At 37.9% G+C, this 23614-nt stretch overlaps 2 protein-coding genes across 3 annotated transcripts; both read left to right on the top strand.

Annotated features, from left to right (window-relative positions):
• The first annotated feature begins 475 nt into the window (after positions 1 to 475).
• Positions 476 to 8780, top strand: BRS3 (bombesin receptor subtype 3). Its single transcript, XM_058032965.1, has 3 exons — positions 476 to 1083; positions 3748 to 4099; positions 4683 to 8780. Exons 1-3 carry the CDS (start codon positions 668 to 670, stop codon positions 5088 to 5090), a joined length of 1176 nt encoding a protein of 391 aa, XP_057888948.1. The 5' UTR covers positions 476 to 667; the 3' UTR covers positions 5091 to 8780.
• HTATSF1 (HIV-1 Tat specific factor 1) lies at positions 8758 to 23467 on the top strand. Of its 2 annotated transcripts, XM_058032964.1 has the most exons (9): positions 8758 to 9089; positions 12618 to 12822; positions 13128 to 13175; positions 14323 to 14477; positions 15502 to 15665; positions 17238 to 17337; positions 17874 to 17963; positions 18446 to 18583; positions 18949 to 23467. In XM_058032964.1, the coding sequence occupies exons 1-9, from the start codon at positions 8913 to 8915 to the stop codon at positions 19231 to 19233; spliced, it is 1362 nt and encodes a 453-aa protein (XP_057888947.1). In that variant the 5' UTR covers positions 8758 to 8912; the 3' UTR covers positions 19234 to 23467. The 2 variants fall into 2 exon arrangements, with proteins under 2 accessions (XP_057888947.1, XP_057888946.1); XM_058032963.1 differs by lacking the exon at positions 13128 to 13175 and having other exon boundaries at positions 8817 to 9089.
• Positions 23468 to 23614: the final 147 nt, after the last annotated feature.

Genomic DNA, 23614 nt, shown 5'->3' on the forward strand with positions numbered 1-23614 from the left:
GTGGCCTTACTCTGAGCGGCTTCTGAAGGAGGTATTTCAAAGAAGGTTGCAGCATTTCTACCACCCTGTCACGCTGCAACAAGAGCATAGTCTGTTTCTATTGCTTTGTCAGAAAATATTAACTATATTCTGATATATTTTATCTGCCATGAATGTGTACTGAAGAGTTTTGTGTTTAGTATATTCTGTGCTTAGCCATACTATTGAGAAAACTATTTCAGGTTTTCATTATATTCTTATTTTAGAAATTTTTGAACAACAGTAATAAATGTTTGCTATGTAATACACAAACCCTAATGTTATAGTTTTGATACAATATGATATTTACTTATCATAAGTATATCTGCAGTAAAAATCCCACCTCATTTCAACTAATGTATTTAAAGGAACTCTGTTTCTCTTTTCCTCCTCCCTCTCTTTCCACTAGCTGAAAAGCCAATAAAAAAATTCTCCTCCTATCCAGTTCAGAACAAGACCTATGTGCATTTCTCCTAGGCATGTTTTGAGATACAGAAGGGAGTGAAAGTATTTAATGTGCAACAGGAATCTGTTTTTCAGACACAAGCTTCTACCTTTCCATTGACCCTGCTGACATGCTGCAAGCTAAATATTAAACATTTTTTTTATCAATTGAAGTCCAGCCTGGGGAGAAGAGACAGTTAAAGAAATGTCTCAATTATACTTGCAATCAGCTAATCAGACTTTGTGTGCATCTGTGGAATCAAGCTCTGAAAATGAAAGCAGGAATGAAAAATGGACCGAAGACTCCTTTCCAGGATTAGAAATATTGTGCACAATTTATGTTACATATGCTGTGATCATTTCAGTGGGTCTCCTTGGAAATGCAATACTCATCAAAGTTTTTTTCAAGATTAAATCAATGCAGACGGTTCCCAACGTCTTCATCACCAGCCTGGCATTCGGAGACCTGCTGCTTTTACTCACGTGTGTGCCTATAGATGCAACACGTTACATTGTGGATACCTGGCTCTTCGGAAGAATTGGGTGCAAGCTGCTGTCTTTTATCCAGTTAACATCAGTTGGAGTATCAGTGTTTACCCTGACTGTTCTCAGTGCTGACAGGTGAGTCTGTGCAACTGATTTGCCAGGAGACACTGCAGGTTTGAAATTAGAAATTAATAAAATAGCAGATATCATAATTTTGCACAGTCTTAAACAGCACATTGCAATAGATTAAAAATCCCAACATACCAGCCCCCCGTGTAATTTTAAAATGTGTGATAGTAAAATTGTAGCACTTCTTTTTAAGGCAGTGAGGTGAGGAAAAGTCTTTAACTCTTCTGACCTTTTATTAGTTTGAGGTATGGTACAAAGGTTTTTCTCAATTGTGCAGAAAAAGGAAGTGGCTTAAGTTGGGAAAAGACAGTATATTGGTGCTATCTAGTGGTACAGTGAAGTAGTCAAGGAAGATGAAAAACAAAACTGATTATGAGTGAAAATTCTTTAACCTATGTACTCAGGGATGCTTTAAAATCCTAGAACATAAAAGACTGACATGGTATAAAAAGCCAAACGAAAACACAGAACAGACTGGGGGACAAAGGAATGATTCTCGTGATTTGATGGCTAATGTAATTTTCACCTTGAGAAGTGTATATATTTATAATTCTTTTTCTCTTGTAGTTCTTCTGTCTTTTACAGAAATATTTTAGCCCAGGGGTCATGAAATTAAACTCAGGTTGTAATGACAGCATTACTAGGAGGGATCAGTGTTCTGACTGCTGTCAGTAAGTGCTGAATCTGTTTTCTGCGTACTTCTTTCTTGAATGAACAAAACTAAGAGGAGATTTCAGTCCAATCAGCAGAAGCATTGAGGAGTAGAAAAACAAAAAATGAAATTTAGTATTGAGAGAGAAAAAAGGTCCTCTTGTCTGCCAGTGATCGTGGATTGTATGTAATAGCAAATTGTACATGTGTCCAGAATTTTACCAGTGGTACAGTTACTGTACTCCAAAATAATCAGCCAGCACAGGAATGGCTGCATAGGGTCAAATCAAGGATCCATGTAGACCAATATTAGCCTCCAGCAGTGGTAGGATAAGGACAAGAAAAGACATGTAGGAAGATTAAAAAACCTCTATTGAACTACATTTTAAACCCTATACCTTCAGATGACACTGAACAGATGTTGTTTCTGTCTATTTATTATAACCTCAAAGAATTTCTCTTTTGGATACTTGTTCAGCTTTTTCTTGAACTTGCTTAGCAATGGCTTTCACTGCCTGTACAAAGTAACTCCTTTTATTTCTGCACTGCACATGGCTTCATTTGATGGTGCTGGCACTTGTGTTGGGAGACAGTGATCTCTCTTCATGTCCCCAGGCTATTCATGTCGTAATCCATCCTTAGGTTGTGTTTCTTCTAGTTAAGGTGTGCAGAGCAACACACGATAATAAAAAGTTGCATGAATCAGGGATACAGGTAATTGCACAATTGTCTCTTTTGTTCTCCATTTTTTCCTAATACTACCTAACATTTTGCTTTTTTGTTGTTGTTTTGTTTTGGGTTTATTTTAGGGTTTTTTAACTACTGCTGAAAATAAACTAATGTTTATGTTGAACTATCTATTGTAGTTCCAAGGTCTTGGTCCTGTAGGATGTCAATTCAGAATTGACCATGACTAGATGACCTTTAAAGATCCCTTCCAACCCCAACTCTCCTCTGATTGTATGGTTTAGACACTTGTTTCTGTGTTTAATTCTTCATGGTAGCTGTTATATAAATACTCTGCACTACATTCTCACAGAGTAACTACATCATAAACTTTTTACAGAGCAAGCTCAGATCAGTCATGGGCTTAATGCCAGACTGTTGTGTTCCAATATGCTAGAAGAGCTCAAAGTGAATAAAAATGGTATTTATCTGATAAATAGCAAGCCAGCTTCCAGCTTTCTATTTAAATTTGCCTAGAGGAGAAAAAGACCAGATCCTCAGCTTGTGCAAAATGATACAACTAAGCTTTCTTATCCTCTGGGTCCTTTTTCACTGCCTTTCTTTTCATGCCAGCCTTGTGCTCCCCTGGAGGGGTTGCTTTTTCTGCATTATCAAGACTCCCTGGTCCTTTAGGAGCAGGGTATATTGTTTCTTGTGCTTCATCTGCCTTCATGGAAATTGGTCTATGTCCCAGTTCCACACAGATTATCACACATCTATAGATTAATCCAGATTCTTCTTGTATGTCTGACTCAGTCCATATGCTGCAGAATCACAGGCATGAATCAAAAGCAGTGCCCTCTCCTGCTTTATAAATAAGAATGAATCCTGGAGTATTATTTTGAGTCAGATCACTGCACTTAGCAGGGGTCTCAGGAAGACAGAAGAATGGAGGGGCAAACATGCATGGTTTCATCTATTTATAAAATAGTTAACCTGTTTCCTACCTTCATCAATGTTGCATACAAATTCCCTCATATATCTTTCAAGGCAGTGTCATAAAATTAGGAGTGATGATTGCCCTTAGTGATTCCAATCCAAACTTTAGAAGTCATCTTTACATAGGAAGGTTTTAATGGCAACTCCTGCCTGTCAATCCATTAAAATACATGCCTGAAAATAATTTTTACATTTTGATTTTAATTCCAAAGAGCTGGTGTCTGCTTTCATTTCCAAGAGAATTCCAGCACCCTTTGTTTAGTGAGAACAGTAATGGCTTTAGCCTTAAGAATTTTGCAGTATGTGCTCACATTATTTCTGTGTTTATTCTGACAGCAATGTTGGTCATTCTAGGTACAGAGCCATTGTTAAACCCTTGGAACTGCAGACTTCAGATGCGCTCCTGAAGACCTGCTGTAAAGCGGGCTGTGTTTGGATTGTCTCCATGATATTTGCTATCCCAGAGGCTGTTTTTTCAGATTTGTATTCTTTCAGCAATCCTGAGAAAAATATAACTTTTGAGGCGTGTGCCCCCTATCCTGTATCTGAGAAGATCCTGCAGGAAGCTCACTCCCTGGTTTGCTTCTTAGTGTTCTATATTGTGCCCTTAGCTGTCATTTCTGTCTACTACTTTCTTATCGCCAGAACTTTATATAAAAGTACATCCAACATGCCAGCAGAAGAACACTCTCATGCCCGTAAGCAGGTAAGCTCTGATCAAGCACTAAACTCTCCAATTTTCTAAAGTCTATTGTGTTGATTAAATACTAATTCTTAAGTACAGAAGTTTACCTCATAATGGAGTAAAAAGCTCCACAAACTTAGCCTGTACCAAATTTGAATCCAAACTCATCTGTGCACTTAGGCATATGCTCATGACTCATCATTTGTGAGTGTCCACTCTTTCCTAAAGAGAGACGGGTCTGTGTTTTATCGTGACCCTGTAAACTCAAGAGTTAAAACATTGAATTTTAAACACTGGGACCTCATCCATGCGAGCTGACACATTAATTACCGTATTTTTAAGTCCTAGTCTAGATGAGAGTGTCATATGATGTATAATGGAAAAGTGCTCTTGACTGGGAATGCTTTGTTAAAAAATATGAAATAGATTTATTTTCTGGTTTAGGTCTTCTGGTTTGGGGTTTTATTTGTTCATTTTATTTTTACTTTTTGCTTCTTTGGTTATTCAAGCATTTAGACTTTTACACTGCTTTGCAAATCAGCACCAACAACAAAAATATTTCACTAATTGCTATTACTACCAGCTATGCATTTCTTTCTTGTAGATTGAATCCCGCAAGAGAGTTGCAAAGACAGTGCTGGTGCTTGTGGCTCTGTTTGCCTTCTGCTGGTTGCCCAACCACATTCTCTACCTGTACCGCTCTTTCACATACCACACTTCTGTCAATGCTTCCACCTTTCATCTGATAGCAACTATTTTTTCCCGTGCCTTGGCCTTCAGCAATTCCTGTGTCAACCCTTTTGCTCTTTATTGGCTGAGCAAAAGTTTCCGGCAACATTTTAAAAAGCAAGTCTCATGCTGCAAGGCAGCATTCTGTGCAAAGCCTCCCACTGCTCCCCAGAGCAGTTCTCCTACCAGAGCCCTGTCAGTCACAGGCAGCATGCGTGGCTCAGAAATCAGTGTTACACTGCTAACAGATTATAGCATCACGAAAGAAGAGGAAAGTGTTTAGTCCATGTGGGAAGAAGAAGGACAGAAACTGAGTCATTGCTATCAAGTCCCTGCTACTGGTATCCTGGAAAGAGGTGCCATGGCTTGCCCTATCTGTGAAAGTGTGTTCATCAGGAGTTCCTCATCTTTCAAAATATAGAATAAAGAAATCAAATTGTGTGGGGGAAGAAGCTGCAACAGCTGAGCTTTCCAGCATAAGCTCAAAACTCATGTTTCCAGGAATGAACACAGATTCCTAGCTGGAATTCTTGTACTGGGCAGGAAGGGACTTAGCAGAGTTGGTGCAAGAATTGGCTGTAAGGATAGTTTTGTTCTTGGTGACTTGCTTTTTGAGCCATGACTGTGAGCTCCCTCTGACAACTGCTTGCATCTGCAGCAAGCAAGCAAAGCCACTTGGTCATAACATGATCAACCAGGCACATTTTTTATTTATTTATTTGTTTTCTTGTCCTGAATGTTAAAAATGAGTAAACACACAAGAAAGAATGCTAAAATGAAAGAAGGTTAAGATTTGTAGCACTGTAAAGTAAAAAAGAAAAAGCAATATGGGCCAGATCCACAGTAGCTGTTGCTCTGTCAGTGACACAGAAATTCTGGGTAAGAGCTGACTCCTTTGTAGTGAGATGGATGTTCCTAAGAAGTCAAGGGAACGAGCAGGTGGTAATTTCTCTGAGAACGTTATAATCACCTTTAACCACACTTGTAAAATTCCTTGTGATATATGGGTAAAACATCTTGATAGTGCAGAGTTTTTTATTGTTACAGTGAATTAATATCAATAAATTGGGGTGGATCTGTATCAAGGGTTCTATTTGGGATTTACAGTGCACTTCTGAAGTGCTCAAATATCCCCTTCTGCCTTACTTTATATCCCAAAGTGGTCTTGAGTGCACAACCTGGATTTCCCTAAGATGGAACTGTGTGTCCAATCCATCAAACCAGACTAGAGTGAGTTTGAAGTGAAAAATGTACAGTATGGAGAGGCAGACTGACCCTTTACCTGCACAGATCCACTCCTGCTGTAGTGTATGTGGTTGTATCTAAGTGGCTTACACATCTTCAAGCACACTGGGAGAGCTGGATTTTTTCTGCTATGCTAATTTTCTATTCTTCAAGTTGTATCCCTTTTTAACATTAAGATAGGCTGTCTTAATGCCATAGGCCTTCTGATCTCAAATCCACTGATTTTATGACTGGTCTTGCAGAGGCAAATCAGGACAGCCTGTCCATGCACAGCAGCACTGCTGGCAGGGACTGCCTTCCCATCAGGAAGTACAGGAGGCAAGTCTTCCTACCCCATGTTACAAAATATTTGAGTGACACTTATTTTTATGAATTTTATGTTCCCTGAACCAAAATTTTGTTCTGTGGAAGCTGGTGACAGAAAACACAATAGATTTTCCATTGTTTAAATGAAGGGACTTCTTTTCCAAGAAAGAATCTGTGTGTTAAAATATAGAACAGAAGTTGCAACATATGAGCTAAAATAATTCTGTCAGTCACACAACCTTCAATTTTAGCTAACCCTTGAAGGTACAGCCCTCCTTCAACTGCACAGAGCCCCTTAGCAACATATGGCTGGAGACCGATCCACTCATGCATCATTAACTAAGTCGATTATAAGATGAGAAAATGTATTTATAGACTCTCTCTCTTGCCTGCTCTAATCAGAAAAATAAAGCCAAACTGTAAATCCCAGGGGCATTGCAATACAACCTCAGTCATCATCATAAACCAGTTACTGACAGACCAGTTTAATCCCATCAGACATGGCCTTGTTTTACTATGGTCCTCATGTTACAAGCTGCAAGGCTACATGCACTACTTTTCAAATGGATTCCTCCTTTTATTGTACCAATTGCAAACCAGGATAGGATCACTGAAATAAATGGAAATCCAATAGTACAGAAATACAATTTATTGCAAAGCAGACTCCAGAGACCTTATTTTACTCTCCTTGTCTCAATGTAACACATTGCCTGGAAGAGAGCCATGTACAAATACGAACATGTTGCACTGCTGTTTTCTTCTTCTCTCTTTCCTTCATGGAGCTGCAGGGTGAGACTGAAATAAGTAGATAAGCCTACACACGTATGAACGTACATTTATCTTCCTGGATCTTACTACAGGAAATTCTAAACCAAGGAAATATCCACCAACAATACCGTTGCTTACAGCCTTTATTTTAGCTTAGTAATGCCTTTGGGAAACAGATCTACATGTTTCTGGACTTCACAGTTTGTCTCTGTCAGAGACCAAATTTCCCACAGCAAAATCTTTGGCTAACCCTTAAAACCCAGTTTCCTAATTCACCGTTTCTCTTCATTTGCATGCAGCTACTTTTTGCTTGAGTAACTTCTCCTCTAACTGGATTGTCTTTCTACTGTGAATATATCTTGTTACAAAACTGATGTTTTTGCTATATTCTGCACATGTTCTGTTTAAAGACTGGCAATATTTCAACCCACAATTTAATTATTCTATGTACTTTATGCATTGATAATTCTGTACATTCAAATCTTCATGGCCTGATGTATTTGAGTGATATATGGGTCGACATATATTTTTATCTAACCAATCTGGTATTATTTATCGCATCTACTCCCCACAATATCATTATGCATAAAAGGTCTCCACATTACTATAACTGGATTTAGGGGAAAAGGGTTGCTTCTTTTGCAATCTTTTCTCAGTGTTCCAAAACCAGATTCTTTCATCCCTAAGTAATACAAGTGTAATTCTATAAAAGCATATGGAAATACCATCTATTTACATAAGAACTGAGTATTATCTAGCAAATAAAAGGGATGAATAATTAGGGGTTCACTAGTTATGTCCGCAGCATAAGAATAGGTAGGACAAAAGGCACAAAGTACTTGAAGGCTGACTCCCTCAAAGGTTCTGTCCATATGGAGTCATACTGAGAAAGTAAATACAGTTTCTAAGACACACTGGGTTTTTTTAGTTTGTTTTGTGAATGAAATGTAGACATTTCACGCGCACATTAGCAACAGTTTCAATATCAGTAGTTAATCCACCGCAAAATCCACTGCCATTTCAATCTAATTTTTCTATTATTGGCTCTACCTTTGCCTCTAGTAGGACATGCGCACACTTCCAGCGCCGAACGGCAGCCAGCCTTGCACAGCACCACTGGCAGCAAGCCGCTTCACTGTCCAGTGTTGTCGTAGGCGTAATAGGGAAACAGATGCAGCAGGGAGGACTTTCTGTGCTCTAAACTTTTATTTCTCATGTAAGTAAAGCTGCAGTAGACTCCATGCAAAACCGATCAAGGTACAGCTTCTCGCCCAAAGCAGTCTGGTGCGCCAGAGGCAGCTGCCCCCACGCAGACCCCCTGCCGGTGTATGGTGAAACACAGCTGCAGCCTGAGGGTGAAGGGAAGGGAAAAAACCAAGGTAAGAGAAAAAGGGGCAGGGCCGCTGTGGCAACGGCCCCCGTCCCCCGACGGACGCACTGACACCAGAGGCCCGCCCAGGCCCCGCCCCCTGCGTCCGCCCTCCCCAGGAAGGACTTCTCCCTCCGCTTCCCATTGGCTCTGCCGCTCTCCGCATGACCCAACACCGCTCGTTTCATTGGCTACAGCTCGGGGTAAAGAGGCGGGGCAGGCGGAAGGTATGGCGGCGGGTGGGGTATTTCCGGTTTTGTGCGCGCGCGCGTCAGGGCCCGGAGCGGTCGCGGCGGCCGCGCGAGGTGCGGGGTTGTCGGCGCGCGCTCCCGCCACCGAGAGGGGCGGAGCGGGCCTGCCTGCCTCAGACAGCGGCGGCAGGAGCGCTGGTGTCCGAGGCCCAGTGAACGCGGCAGCATGAGCGGCGAGGATGGAAACGAGGAATTCTACCGGCAGCTGCAGCTCCAGCAGCAGTACGAGGCCAAGCCAGCCGAGGGCGAAGGCGAGGGCGAGTCCGACCCCTTTACCTACGTGGACCCGGCGGACGGGGCTGCCTACGAGTGGGACTTGGAGAAGAAGGCCTGGTTCCCCAAGGTAGGTACGGGGGAGCCCCGAGGAAGGGGGAGAAGAAGGAGCGGTTGATGCCGGATCTCGTCAGTACGCAGGCGTCTGCATTCACCCACGTCGTGTCTGCTGCGAGTCTCAGCAGCACCAAAACATACCTTTTTAAAGGCAAAACCACGGTGTCGTTTCCGTCTTTGACTGGCTGCGCTGTCGTGAGGAGCTGCGTGTTGGCTATTTGCCTAGGTGGAGAATCTGTAGAATTGTTCGGGCCTGGGATGAAGTCACGGTTATATTTGTGCATGTTGATCAGAGGTGCCTGGGATGTGCTTAGGTCTCTCTCTGTACTCACTACTACTCACCACTGTAGTCTCACCACAGTAGCTGTGGTGATCTCTTTGTGGGCAGTGTAGAAATTAATTAGTATGTTATGAAGTCTAGATGGAAACAGAGTAGTACTATGTCTCTTTTATTGTTATCTGAGAATTATGTCAAGTTAGAGATGTGTTTTTCCATCTCCTCCAGCTTTAGAAGTACATTTGAAAAATAAGTGTATTTGTCTTAGTGGTATTCCACCGCATGGAAATACATTACAGGTTTTAGTTTTTTAAAATTTTGTTAAATGTTTTAACTATGAAATATGGTCTTGCTGTAATAACATGGCTCCTCAAGGGGCGAGGGGACATAGATTTAATATGTTGAGCCAATCTACTGATTTGCGAGTGAAATTGTAGTTTCCTTATATAGCAATGACTGAGAGCAATTACTTAATTTAATATTAAGACGTTTTATGGCATCTACTTGATGGATGTAATGTGCCAATTCTAGTTTGTGACTGTGAATTCATTGCAATCTAGAGAATCTGAGTGAGAGTAAAACCTGTAGTGCCAAGTTTGAATGCGTGTAAACCTAGGAAGGTGTCTGTGGAGCAGATGGCTTATGGAGGGGTAAAAATGTGAAAAATCCAGACTCAGAAAGTGGAGCAATGGAGAAATGAGTATTTCTGGGTTCCTGTGGGATGCTATATCCAGTAACGACAGTAATTTGTAAGAGGCTTCTTCTTGTTTTGCTCCCATTTCTTCCCCTTCTTCTTGCCTCTTTTGGAATGTGTCTCTTCCCAGTAGCATTTGTGCTTCCTAAGTGCTTTTTTTGTCTGTTCCGTCTTGGAGAGGAGATAGCATTAAGGGTTGGATAGGTTAAATAGGAGCAGAAAAGTTCATTAGTGAATATGATGTATAATAGAAGTTGGTGACCTATCCATGACCCACAGTGCTGCACAAAGATTCTTTACCCAGCTGGATGCCATGGAGTTTTTCTGAGGATTACTAACAGAATTTTTTATCTAGATAAACTGAGGAGACTGTTGTAACCAGAAGCTGTACTTCTTTCTCCTTGGGCAGTAATGAAATTTTTAATCTGTTTCTTGACAAAAGATACTCTGACTGGTCGAAGTAATTTTTATCCATAGACTGGGATTGCACTGCTGCTCTGCTTTGGGAATACAGTGTCTGCTGAACTTCCACTAAGGCAAATTTCAAAGCAGTGCAAAAAGTGAATGATATTACCTGCCAGCATTCCCTAGAAAAATTTGGAGACAGTAAATTATTTAATAGAAGCAATTGCAACCTTGTTTATTATTTAATTATTTTAATTTCAATGGTACTGTATAGATGAATGCCAACTTTTTTAGTGCTTCACGGACACAGCACAAAATAACATGTGAAATTCATCTGCTGCTTGCATCACTTGCTGTGAAAATACAGACGTTGGCTGTCATCTGCAAGCACAGGGCATCTGTGCTTGGTTCGTTTGGTTATTCTATTCCTTTCCATTTCAGTGGCACCAGCAGTTAATTACATGCTCACATGTTCTGTAGTATTGTGTTTCTTTTTCTATAACCTTAATCACCCTAAACTGTGTGACTGCGTGCGCGTGTAGGTAGGACTGATCTCTGTGATGTGCTCCGCCAGAACTGGATTGAAGTTCCCAGTAAGTGGTTCTGTGACTACTTGTTTCTAGGTATGACAGGAGTTCCAATGAAAGCCTTTATACGTGTATAAACTGCTTGTAAAAAGACATTTTAAGGTGAAGTAGTGGGAGTGGCCATATGGTAGGATGGTAGTGTTTTATGCAAAAAACATCTTTGTTACGGAGTGACAAAATTTTATAGTCTGTGGTAGATAATTTGCTAAAAGTAAATGGAGGTTTACACTGAGTGCAGTTCCCCCAGAAGCTGAAAAATAATGCTTTTGCAGGTTTAATCACTAATTTACTAATAGGTTCTCTGAAGGTTAATAATGCTGTTCACCAGCAAGTACAGAAGCTTCTTAATTCTCTGGATCTCATCAACTGTGGCACTAAGGATTCCCTAAGATAGCTAATGTCAAAGATAATGTACCTGATTAGAGCAGTGTCTTCCTTTTTTCACTAAATGTGGTTGTACTTTGTCTTGATGCTGTGTTACATCATACCTGTAAGAGCAGACATGTACATTCTTCATTGAGGTGTGTGGCAAATCTTGCTTAGCCTAAGAGTTATTTTGTGTTCACCTTTAAAGTTATGGGACTCCGTGGCATCTTGCATTATTCCTGACAAGCCTGTTACTGTCAATTTTGCATTTCTGATTTGTCATAATGAAATTTTAGAGCTCAAACATCAAGCTTCAAATTACTATGGAAGATAAGAGATTACATTTTCATCACTGACACTTGAAATTGCTCTCTTATAATAGCTTAGTGGCGCATAGTTTTGTTTCCTTTTGAATACAAATGAAGCAAGTGCAGCAAAGGTCAGAGTCAGATAAGATTTTTCAAAGGTTAAGGCTCGGTTTTGAGAAAAAATATTTCAGAATTACTTCATAATGTGGAGATGCTAACAAAAGCAGCTATGATGTATCTCTTTGCCTGAGATTGCCAGTGGCTGGAAATACTGTGTATAATTTGCGGTTTTTTTCTTTTGTTTTGGTCCCTAAAGCATAGGCATTGGCGAGTCTTATATTTTATCCAAATATAGTCACTCTATCTGTTTGTAGGATATAATGTAAAGCCTGTTGCCTTGGAAGCAACATGTTAACATCTCTAGTTAAGTGTAATATTTACTGCCTGTCAACACAAATACATGACATCTCTGGAAATTATTCCATGTAAAGGTAGATGCCTACAAATGTCAGTCATTCATCATCATATGTGGATAAATTGTTGGCTTACTATCAGTATCACTTTAACACTTAACCACGGCCAGGAGCACTTGGTTTCTGTCCTTCAGGCAGATCGAGCTCACATGGAAAGCAGAAAGCTTCGTTTGAAAAATGGCAGAACCTGTGAAGTGTTTGTGTAAAAACTACATATGCATATGCATGGAATTTGTGTTTTCGTCTAGTTCAGGTAATGCCTGAACTGATTGTTCTTGTTGTGTGTATGGCTTTGCAAAGATCGTTTTAAAATATTGTTATTTTCTATGTTGCCAGATCAGAAAATGACCATCACCTAACTAACTTTAAAATACAAACCTGTATTGAACCTTCTTTGAAATTTTATATTAATTTTCCTAATTTCTTTTCAGATAACAGAAGATTTCCTGGCAACTTATCATGCCAACTATGGTTTCCATGCAGATGAGACAGATACTTCATCTGCTTCTGGTACAGCCACTGAAAGTAAGCAACCAGTAAGTTCTAAGAAATCAGGAACACAACCATCAGCCAATGAGACAAGACAAAAACAAACAGATCCAAAACAAAAATTGGAAAAAAGGAAGCTAGAGCCAGGTAAGTGACAAAGCACTTCCCTCTGCGTAGGCTGTGACCTGTATTGTATTGATGAAGAACTGGCAGTTAATTGTTGTTACCTGGTACAGCAAAGATAAGGTTGTGCTGGTAATTTGCAGAATGGTTCTAAAATTGTGAGGTGCTTCATAAGTATTCTCCGGAATCTGTATATGAAAAGAAAAAAGAGGACATGTTCAGAACTTCTCTGTGAGCAAGCAAAAATTCTCATAAATCTGTTGGAATATAAATGTTTATGCTCCTGTGTTTAATGCATTAGCATGACTGAATTAGATTCTTGTATTTAGGGTGGTTTCACGTTGAAGAAGATAGGAACACAAATGTTTATGTGACAGGTAAGAGTGTTTATTTATATACTTTGAGCTAAAGATTGTAAAAGAGAATCATATATGTCTCTAATATTATCTATTCAATCTGTCACTGCAAGCTGCTTAATGTTATGTTTATGACTGAGTAATGTCTTTGTGACCTTTAAATTGCAGATATGGGAAAGAAGTAGAATGGACAGATTCCATGCTTTTATCTGTTAAATGGGGTATTCTCTGAGCTGTGTCGGCCAAGTGACTAATTTATTCTTCTGTAGGAAAAACAGTTTGTGCAGGCTTTTAAGGGAAAGGATTATGACAAGTTTATGATGAGACAGTGGATCAACTATATGCATCACTTAATCTATAGTTTTTATTTGCTCTAATAAATAATTATAAGGTAAGAAGGAGTAAACAGTAAAAAATGTTGGGAAGAGAATGAGAAAGTAACGTGAAAGCTCAAATGAAATTATCTGTGCACTTACTTATTACAGTGTTTTTCTAGTTCTTTTGGATGGTGGGGGGATTTCTTTAGATGCATATACTTAGGTACACTTGGTGGTTGTGAGCAGTCACAGGAGTGCACATACTTGCATCTTCACAATCATTTTCAAAAAGATTCAAAAATCTTAATGCCGGCCAAACTAGCATGGGACATCCACATAATTTTCTCATCTGTTCTGGTTTTTTCTTATCCTCAATTCAGAGTTCAGTTCTTAAAATCTTAATACATTATCAGCTACTCTTTTTATTGAGTTTGTGAGTGAAGAAAACAGTTGTCTGTTTATAGGTTGGGTTCTTATGCGGTCTTTTTTGTCTCTTGATACCTAGAAGTGCAGTGGGACTTGAAGCTTGGCTAGGAGAGTTACATTTGCAGAGGTCTTGTGTCCGCTGCCATGTGGATGATGTCTGACAAGAAATCTCTAGGTGTACATGTTAGGGAGCACAGATTTTTCTGTGCATTACACCTATTATAAAGTACAAGGATTTGCAGAATACTAGTATGAAGTAATGCTTAGAAGGTAAGGCCAAAGGGCAGTGGTTTCTTCCAGTGTATGTAAATAATTGTCCTTTTTGATATCTTTAGTTTAAATAAATGCTACAGGAAGATTTGTTCTAATGAGGCTTTTGTAAAAATAGACCATCCTTAAGCCTTCTGTTTGAATTTATTTTGCAGGTTTACCTCCAGACATTACGAAAGACGAATTTGTACAAGTCATGTCAAAATGTGGTATCATCATGCGAGATCCTCAGACAGAAGAACACAAGATCAAACTGTACAAAGATAAGGAAGGAAATCTTAAAGGAGATGGCCTCTGTTGTTATCTGAAGGTCAGGGTGCTCTGAAATGAAGTTGTCCATCACGCTGAAGGCACATATGGCCATTATATCAGAATCACATTCAGAAGACTCTTGATAATCTAAAGCACAGTTTAGAATATAGGTGTCTGGTTTAAAGATTTACACAGAAATGCCCATTAAGCTCATTTGTTTCCTCTTACCCAACCTCATCCTCAGCCTGGAAATGGCCATAGTACCTGCTGAACATGTCTCTACATGCTCCTGTCTTGGGTGCCAGAGATGATGGACTGAAATGGGAGGATTTTCACCTTTTACTTTGAAAATATGCCACTGTGTAACCAAAAATAGAGAAATAATGAGCCAGGAAGAAACATACTGTAGTTCCTGTATTTACAACTTTTAATTGAGAACTGGCTTGGTTCAGAACTGTGCTTTCATTCTTTATTAAGCCTTAAAAGTTTAGGCCGCAGTACTATTTCCTTATGTGCTGCACTTGTGAATAATTTGGAAAGCTGGTGATTGCAACTGCAGCTGGCTTTAGTTCTGCAAGAAGTACAAGGCAGTACTAAATCAAATGGCTTGTAGTCTGTACTATTTTTGCAATTGTAGTAGTTAGGACCGTGGAGTGCACAAGCATAAATGTTGTCTTCACTCTTAAGGACTTTTAGGAAAACATTAAAAATTACTTAAGAGTCTCAACATCTGCTGTTCTTGGAAAAGTGATACAAGTTTTATAGGAAATCAATTCCCTGAAGCCTTTTTATTCTTGCTTTTAAGTTCATCTGCTTGCTTAGATATTGAAGATTCATGTCTATGATGTATTGGAATGAAATATGCAGTTGTTTTTTGAAGTATTAATCAGTTATAACAGGAGTGAAGAAATACTGGGTTTTGATCAAGAAAACAGTGCCAGCTGTGTGTCAGAAGACAGCATAATGGTTTTCAGTGACAGGGACTTGATTCTTAGTACAGGATACTTAATGACAACTTTTTGGAATACAGTTTGATTTTGCCATGTGCTTTAAAGTTTGTACTGTGCTTTCTCTTCAAATAGAGAGAATCAGTTCAACTTGCTTTGAGGCTTCTGGATGAAGCAGAAATCCGAGGCTATAAATTGCATGTGGAAGTTGCAAAGTTCCAACTGAAGGGGGAGTATGATGCAAGCAAAAAGAAGAAGAAATGTAAAGACTACAAGAAGAAGTTGTCACAGCAGCAGAAGTTTGTATTTTTTATTTCAGTAAAATATTGCTAGACTTCTAAGTGCTATTAGTAAAGCGATGCTTTCTTTCAAATACAGTGCTAAGTTTTGCAAAGGTTAAAGTCTTGTCTGACAATGAAATAGCTTAACTATTGCACGTTTGAAGGGGGCTAACTCCTAAATTAAGTGTTTATAAGATGAATTTCTTGGTGATTCACGCATTAAATTAATACACAGGGAGCAATGATGCCTTCAGATGTAGAAGAAAATACTACAACTCTGAGGAAGTAAGACTCTCTTCCTCTTCAGTGGATGAGAGTGGCAAGTCCTGCCACAATATCTGGGCTTACTGTTGGAAGGTCATAACACTCTGGCTGCTCACATATATTTAGTGCCATACTGTAGTAGTTGCAAAGGGCAAGAAATGCCTGCTGTTAGGAGGAAATACTAAATTATCTCTGTAAGTTTCCCTAGATGTCTCTCTCTGTTATAAAATATACTGGGTTTTGAGTTGTACCTTGATTCATTTTGTCTCTTAAAAATTGTTCTTCTGCCTTTTGGAACCAAGAAGATGCAGATTAAAGAAGAAAAAAGTTTGAATATTTTTGGTATTTCAGTGAAAGTGACAGTCACTAAGCATTGTAAATAGTAATGCAGAAATAGTTAAGGGGAGCAAGGCTGCTTCATAGCTCATCAGTTAAAGCCAGAAATATATCTGCCCCAAAAATACACTGATGATTCTTGCTGTAAGAAGTCTCCAGTGTGAAGGCAGGTGTATGAAAATTATGAATTTGCATTTGGCAGCAATTTGTGTGAATAAAAGGACTGTGTTCCTTTTGAGTTGAATTTACTGGTATAACTACTCTCATTGGGAATCCAAGTTTCCTTCAGCTAAAGTAGCAGGTACAAGAAGAAACTTAAGATTTCCCCACCCCAGTGTATGATCTTGAGATTTAAAAGTGTAAGTAAATGTGTGGGGGTTTTTGTAATAGGATATGAAGTAGGCATTTCTACAAGTAAGATTTGCTGTGAGAAGGCAAAGTCCTAGAACAGATGCGCTGGGTTATGTGACTAGTTTGTGTTAGTGGCTCTGTACTGGGGAACAAAATACATCTTCTGGTAATACCAGTGTAAGAGTTGATGTGTTCTTACATGTTCTTTTAAATAAAAGCAGTTAGATTTTACCTTGGGGAATAGTGGATCTCCTTTTTTCCAGAATAAGTTATAAAAAAATGGTAAAATACCGACATTTTAATTGCACTTGAAAACAGCTGGTTCCTTTATCTGAGTTGATATTAGGAAGGAATTAATACTTCATAAATATTTTCTCAGTGTTTTAAAAAATACTTTCAAAAATTATTTGTATTCCTTCTATGAGCCTTTAAGTACCTTACAACCTCAAAGCCTTTGTAGCAGTAGTAAACCTGGGTAATTACTGTATTTTTTAGAAGAATAACTTAACTCTTTTCATCAAAATATATGTTGATATAGCGCAAGAAATGCAGAATTAATGATTTTTTTTTTCAACAAATACTTGTAGAAACTGAAGAGAGCCGCAACAATATCTTCTTACTGTTGCTTCATTTCATTAGACAGCTGGATTGGAGGCCGGAGAAGAAAGATGGGGCAACTCGAATGCGGCATGAACGCATCATTATTATCAGGAATATGTTTCACCCCAAGGACTTTGAGGTAGGAAGATGCAGTTTGCTTCTGTAAATTGTGCTGTTAGAAGTTAACATGTCTCAACTTTCTGCCATACAAATTGTAGCAAAATTCTAAGTGGATGAAAACAAAATTAAGCAAAGTTAAATTGCTGTTTGGGAAGGATGTTCTCCTGTGCCAAACATCTGCTTTAAATTCATTCATCTCTCTCCAAAAGCAAGGAGAAAATGTTGATAAGAATGTACTTTTCAAGTCGGGATTTTTCACTGTCTGAAAAACCTGTATATCTGACAATACTCTTTTCTGGGATGGAAAGAGGAGTAAACAACAGTAATAGTTAGAATGGAGAAATGAGCGCAGAATAGCTTTATTTACAAGTAGTATTTATTAAATGCAAATGAGAGCTGTCTGCCAACTCCTAAGTAGCTTTGAAAATGTAGCATAATAGCACTTAATTTATGGACTTTTAACAGATCAACAGGTGTACCACTGTGATGGATCTAAAATAGAGCTGAGGGAAGTGAATGCTTGTGTTTAATTAAAGCTGTGTAATTGATTTGTAGGAGGACCCTCTAGTGCTAAATGAGATAAGAGAAGATCTGCGGACAGAGTGTGAAAAGTTTGGTCAAGTAAAGAAGGTTCTCATATTTGATGTAGGTATTTTTATATGTTGCATTGGCAGAATTGATGTAATGTGCAAAGATGCAAAATGTTTAGGCTGCTGTAAATATGAGTGGAGCATTCATTTGCGTGTGTTTACTTCATGGAAACTTGACTTAATCTTTTAGTACTTTAAAACTTTTAGAACTTAATGTCTAAGCACCTGTGTATTTCAGCCTATGTAAAGGCAGCTAGCTCTTCCTAGGAGCTTGGATATATGTTACAAGTTTGAAAGTGTATGGACACATTATTTGTAGCTAAGCTAGCTGAAATAACTTTTGTTTTGTGTTCAAAAATTGTGTTGTGTGTGCCAGTAGAACAACGTATGGTAACTTGAAAACTGGACTTTTCAAACATGATTATGTGCGATCAGAATGGAGCTATATTCTGTTGGATTTTATAAGACAATATAAAGGGTATTGGAATGAATGCATTAGTTAGAATATTATTAAATGCAAGTTTCCTGTCCTTACAGAGGCACCCTGATGGTGTTGCTTCTGTGTCATTTAAAGAAGCAACAGAAGCTGATTTGTGCAAGCTGACTCTAAATGGAAGGTGGTTTGGTGGCCGTCAGCTCAGTGCGGAAACATGGGATGGTGTAACGGATTATCAGGTAGCTTTTTGTGGTTCCATTTTATCCAATATGTCTTCCAAACAGTAAACCTCCTTGAATTCTAGGAGTCCTTGGCATTCCTGTCCCCATACCCTTCCCCTGCCTGCATTATCTTGCTTTTCTGCAAAAGCTGTAGAGTCTCTCCAAAAATCATTCTCAATTATTCAACTTAGCAAAAAATTAGAGGACCTGTTTGAGTACTGAAAATGTCATCTTAGAGGATTAGCCACTGGATATACAGATCATTAGTTCACCGTCAGCATGGAGATATTTCTGTAATATAAGTATTTGTTTATTTTCATCTGTGTAAATACTCATTTTAACAAGTGTGACTCTAATTATGTGTATAAACACTTCTTTAACAGGTGGAGGAGACTGCAAGAGAAAGGGAAGAAAGGCTCAAGGTGTGGGAGTCATTTTTAGGGGATCCTGATGCAAAGGAGCAGCAAACTACATCTGATTCACATTCTGCATCAAGTAGTGTTACACTGCCTGAAGGGAAACAGCCTCCAGAGGTTAATGACACACCTAAGGAGGATGCAAATGATGAAACTCATAAAAGGGAGAATAATGGTGGGGGTATTAATGAAGATGGAGCTCCATCCACAGACAGCAGCCTTGCAGGCAGTGATGGAGAAGCTGATACATAACATCTTTAATGCTTTATGAAAGCATGATTTTTAGGGTGATGTTTGAGTGTATCCCTTTCTTCAGGGTGACTTCAGGCAATATTCATATGAATATAGGTGTATTAGAATGTCATCAACTGTATGCTTTGAAGTTTTCATTTAATGGGGTTCTAAAATTTTGTATTAATTGGCTGTTCAGGTGAAGTAACTCAAGTTTTCAAGAGCGCAGTAAAACTCATCAGGCTTCTTTTGTTCTAACTGTGCTTGTCAGTGTTTCATGATGTGAGTGTGAAATATGTTCCAGCCTTTAAGTTTATGTAACTATATGTAACTTATGTAATACAAAGCTTTCACAAGATTTGTGGATTGCACTGTTAATTTTTCTGTTAAGTTCCCTTGGAACTCAGTATTTCAATAACTTGTGTCCTGGTATGTTGGATAATTTTATGGAACATGTGCCATGATCCAGATAGGGTGAATGCATTGGATGTGTTGCTATGTATTAGGTGGCAGAGGAGTAGTCTCGGGTCATAAGCTTAAAGAAAGTGGCAGACAGTGTTGCCACAGCAACCCTAAGGCAAATTGAGTGAAGAGAAGTTACTGAATCAGAGCATTCAACAAATGAAGTTTTCCTTCCCCTGTTCAGATCTTCTGCTGATGTTAGAGGCTGGAATTATCTCAAGGAGACTAGAAGTGCATGAACACACACATTCTGGGACATAATAACATTGTTTTTACACTCTTCATGGTCTGTATGTAGTAGGTATCAAAATAGGCTTTTAATTTTTTGGTGGCTTTATTAGTTCTTGCTTTTATATTAGTGTAAGGGTTTTTTGTAAACTACATTAGCATGTTCAATGTGAGTTCTCCTCAACATTTTCATTTAGCTCTGTATGCTCTTCGCATCTTTCATAAAATTTAAGCTTTGGCAGCTCAAACTGCAGTTTATTGTGCAAAAGTAAGAATACTTTAAAATATGCTTTCAAATAATGCTCTTATATGGAAAAAGCAAGTGGTACTCCACTTCAAAATATTTCCAAAAGCAAGGACTTAGAATATCTTCTAACTTAAGATATTTTAGTAAGTGGCAGACTTTCAAAAATAACTGGGGGGAACTGTTTTGGGCATAGTCATTCTTAATTTAGAATTCCACTGTTTTGATAAGTACGGATAGAAGAACATGATTTAGGCACTAAACAATTCAAAATTCATAGCATGCTGTTTATAGGGATGATCACCAGTACATATTTGCAAGGAGGATTTTTAAATTCATATTGGATTACAAGAAACTATAGATGCTGTGTTTCCATCATGAGGTAATCAGAATACTCTGAAAATGTTATTTTCAAACCTTGTGCTCATAGATTACATACAGATTTTTTTCCTGAATTCTAGATGGTTGTCTAAGTTTATTTTGTTGGGGTTTTTTTAATATATAGTCAGTATGTGTGGGTGGCTATGCAAACAAGAGCATCTAAGTTAACACTGCCATTGTGGTTATAAGTTACTTCTTTTGTGACAAAAATAGCTGTCATAATTGAATTTATGGGTTAAAAGTCTGGGGGCTCATCATATGCTGATATGACAAATTTCCCATTTTGAATTCATTATAAAGAAGAGATGTAGCTCTTGCCAGCTAAAAAAAGTAATTTTTCTCATCTTTCCAAGTGTGTGGATTGTGTGTTTCAGTAAAGCAGGTGTTTGAAGAATTCAGGGAATCTGGAACACTGCCTGGTTAGTAGCTGCACATAGTGGTGTATTCAGACACATTCCTGGGTTGTGTTGGTTCTGCCTTAGTTATTTTTATTGGTAAGAAGCACCACAGACCTTTGAGAGCTGGAAGTGTTTGCATATGAGGAGTGTAGTTTAGTGTGGTGAGTATTGCTTTCAGTGCTCCTTTTTTCTTCCAGCTTCTGGACTCCAGGCTTCAGATCTCTTTCTCTTGTGTTTTGTTTGCCTTTTTTTTAAGGGAGTCCAGTTGTGTAACACTGCATGGTTAAATCACTTGTTTTACAGTGGAATTACAGCTGATACAAGGAAACTTGTGAAAATATGTGTAATTGTAAAGTTCTATGAATTCTTATCATGGTATCAGATATGAAGAACAAGGATAATTTTAGTATTTGAAATAAGATGTTGAAAAATAAGGAAGTGCTGTATGTTCCTCTCTCCAATTGATGTGCAAATTTGACTGGCTTGGTGCAGAAGTTCAATGTGTGCTTAGTCCTTTCATCTTCTCCTTTAGACCTCACACTAAAGTAGAGCACCAACAAAGACTGAGACCAAATGCTTTACTGGCTTTCCTATTAACTAGGATTCTTAAGTAATAAAAGCTCTTTTTCCATGCAAATATGTTGTTCTCAAGTGTGGAATTATACTTAAACTTGTGTTTTCCTTTTGTCTACCTCCATTTTCCCCAGTAAAATGTAAAAATATATTTTTATAAACTATTCATTAAGTTATTGAGGCATTTAGTAGTCCAGGGAGAGGTTAATGCAGCTGTGACTCTTTTCAGCAGATTTTCATTAAAACCAAATTCTTTAGATATTTTCCTTTTTGAAATTATTTATGAAGTTATTTTGAATTTATGAAATTTGTATAAATCAGTCTGAACAAAAGAATTTTCACAGAAGTTAAAATTGCTATTTTGAACTCTGAGTATGAAGTTCTTAAAGTATAGAGCAGTAATGTTTAATCAGAAATTTTAACAAATCTGAACAAGCGGAGTTCCTTTTTAAACTTACATGTTTTTCTTAATAGTCAGCATCATACATAAATTTGTAAGAAATTAAAATCCTAAAGGAATTCTCACTTTATTTTTTCTTTAATTAAAAGTGTTTTCTGTTTACTTTCCTTGCTTATTAGAAGTGAAACAACAACCATTTTGCTCAGTTTCTAAGGTTATTTTTAGGTCCCATTCCAGTGTATACTGCATGTTCCTCCATCCCTGTGCTTTTGGTGAGAGGTTCATTTTAAGAGAATCTGTCTCCTTTCCTCTGTATATGATAGAAACAATAACTAACAGCAGACTGAAACAATTTGTAGATAATTATTTTTGCTCAGTTTTGAACTAGAGGAATAGATGTTTCTACTAGTTTTCAGTGTAATAATATGGATGTAAAGCCACTTAAATACAATATGACAGAGTATTAACTAATCCTTCACCATAATTTTGCAGAATCACTTTCTGAGCCATCCAAAATAATTGCTGAGCTTCAGGATCAATTGGTAGTTTGCTTTAAAATCAAATACTGTTCAGTGGTTTGCAGGAAGGAGTTTTTATGGAGTTACAGGTATTCACCAGACATGACGTGGCTGGAGGAGCATGGCCAATGTAGACACCTGGAGACAAAAAGCCTCAAAATAAAAGGCTTTTTAGAAGGTTATCTCTTTTTTTGCAAGTTCTCAAGTGTTTGTATACTGGTGTAAATAGAGAATTAGTTTCATTTTGCATCAAAATGTTTATCTGTTTCTCCTGCTGGCTTTTAGTATTTTTTTAATTGAATTTCAGTCCCTTGTACAGCTTAGGTTTTGTATAAGGATTGCAATTCACTTAAAATCTTTAATATGTTAAATGCAGTGCATTTTAGCTAAAACACATCCTACACATTATTCAGTTAAGGTTAACCTATTAACAGTTAAAAATAATTATCTTCATTCACTTAAGAAAATTGAAGGTGTTGGATACTTCATAGAAACCCAAACTTGTCTTTCATCAATATTCATACCTGGAATTCTTGAAACTAAACCAAACCAAATATGAAAAAACCCCATGTATTCCTATGGATTTTAATTGGATTTTAAAATTCTTATTTTTATTTCTGCGTTTGAGAAAACATACTGCAGTATGGTAAATTAATTCTGTGAGTTGTGTATTTGTGTTGATTTGACTTGTGTGTATTGTAGTGCTCATTATAGTTTGACATCTTACTGTCAGAATACTCTGAAAGTTCTGTAAAATATTTATAGAATTATGAAATCTTTTGCAGCAAGCTGGTTTTTTGCTCATTCTGTAATATGAAAAGTATATTGTTAGATTAAACTTTTCAGTAACTAAACTCAGAATTTTTTCTGACAGGTGATTTTCTTTCAATAAATTAATCATTTTCATTTATCCTTTAAAAAAGGAACATTACAAAGCAAAGTGCTATTTGAATAATGTCTAGACTTGTGACAGCATCTGAGAATACCCTTTGTTTGATTTGTTTCTTAAGGGGGTTGTGTTTTATACTACCTTTTTAATAAACAAACTCATGAACAGAACAAGTCTCTGCTGATTAGTTTCAAGGTAACATATTTGTCTTTTTTTCCTCAGTAAAAGATACCATAGCATTTGGTGCACAGGAGCTTCAGTTTATAAGCCACATATATTAATGTGCCAGAGCTTCCAGCTGACCAGTTG

The sequence above is a fragment of the Melospiza georgiana genome, chromosome 12 (genome assembly GCF_028018845.1).
Source record: "Melospiza georgiana isolate bMelGeo1 chromosome 12, bMelGeo1.pri, whole genome shotgun sequence".
Lineage (NCBI taxonomy): Eukaryota > Metazoa > Chordata > Aves > Passeriformes > Passerellidae > Melospiza > Melospiza georgiana.

Coding starts and splice junctions, on each gene's coding strand:
- BRS3 (XM_058032965.1), top strand. CDS start 668: ATGTCTCAATTATACTTGCAATCAGCTAATCAGACTTTGTGTGCATCT. Junction 1,084..3,747: donor ACTGTTCTCAGTGCTGACAG/GTGAGTCTGTGC, acceptor TGGTCATTCTAG/GTACAGAGCCATTGTTAAAC. Junction 4,100..4,682: donor ACTCTCATGCCCGTAAGCAG/GTAAGCTCTGAT, acceptor TCTTTCTTGTAG/ATTGAATCCCGCAAGAGAGT.
- HTATSF1 (XM_058032964.1), top strand. CDS start 8,913: ATGAGCGGCGAGGATGGAAACGAGGAATTCTACCGGCAGCTGCAGCTC. Junction 15,666..17,237: donor AAGTTGTCACAGCAGCAGAA/GTTTGTATTTTT, acceptor TCATTTCATTAG/ACAGCTGGATTGGAGGCCGG. Junction 18,584..18,948: donor ATGGTGTAACGGATTATCAG/GTAGCTTTTTGT, acceptor CTTCTTTAACAG/GTGGAGGAGACTGCAAGAGA.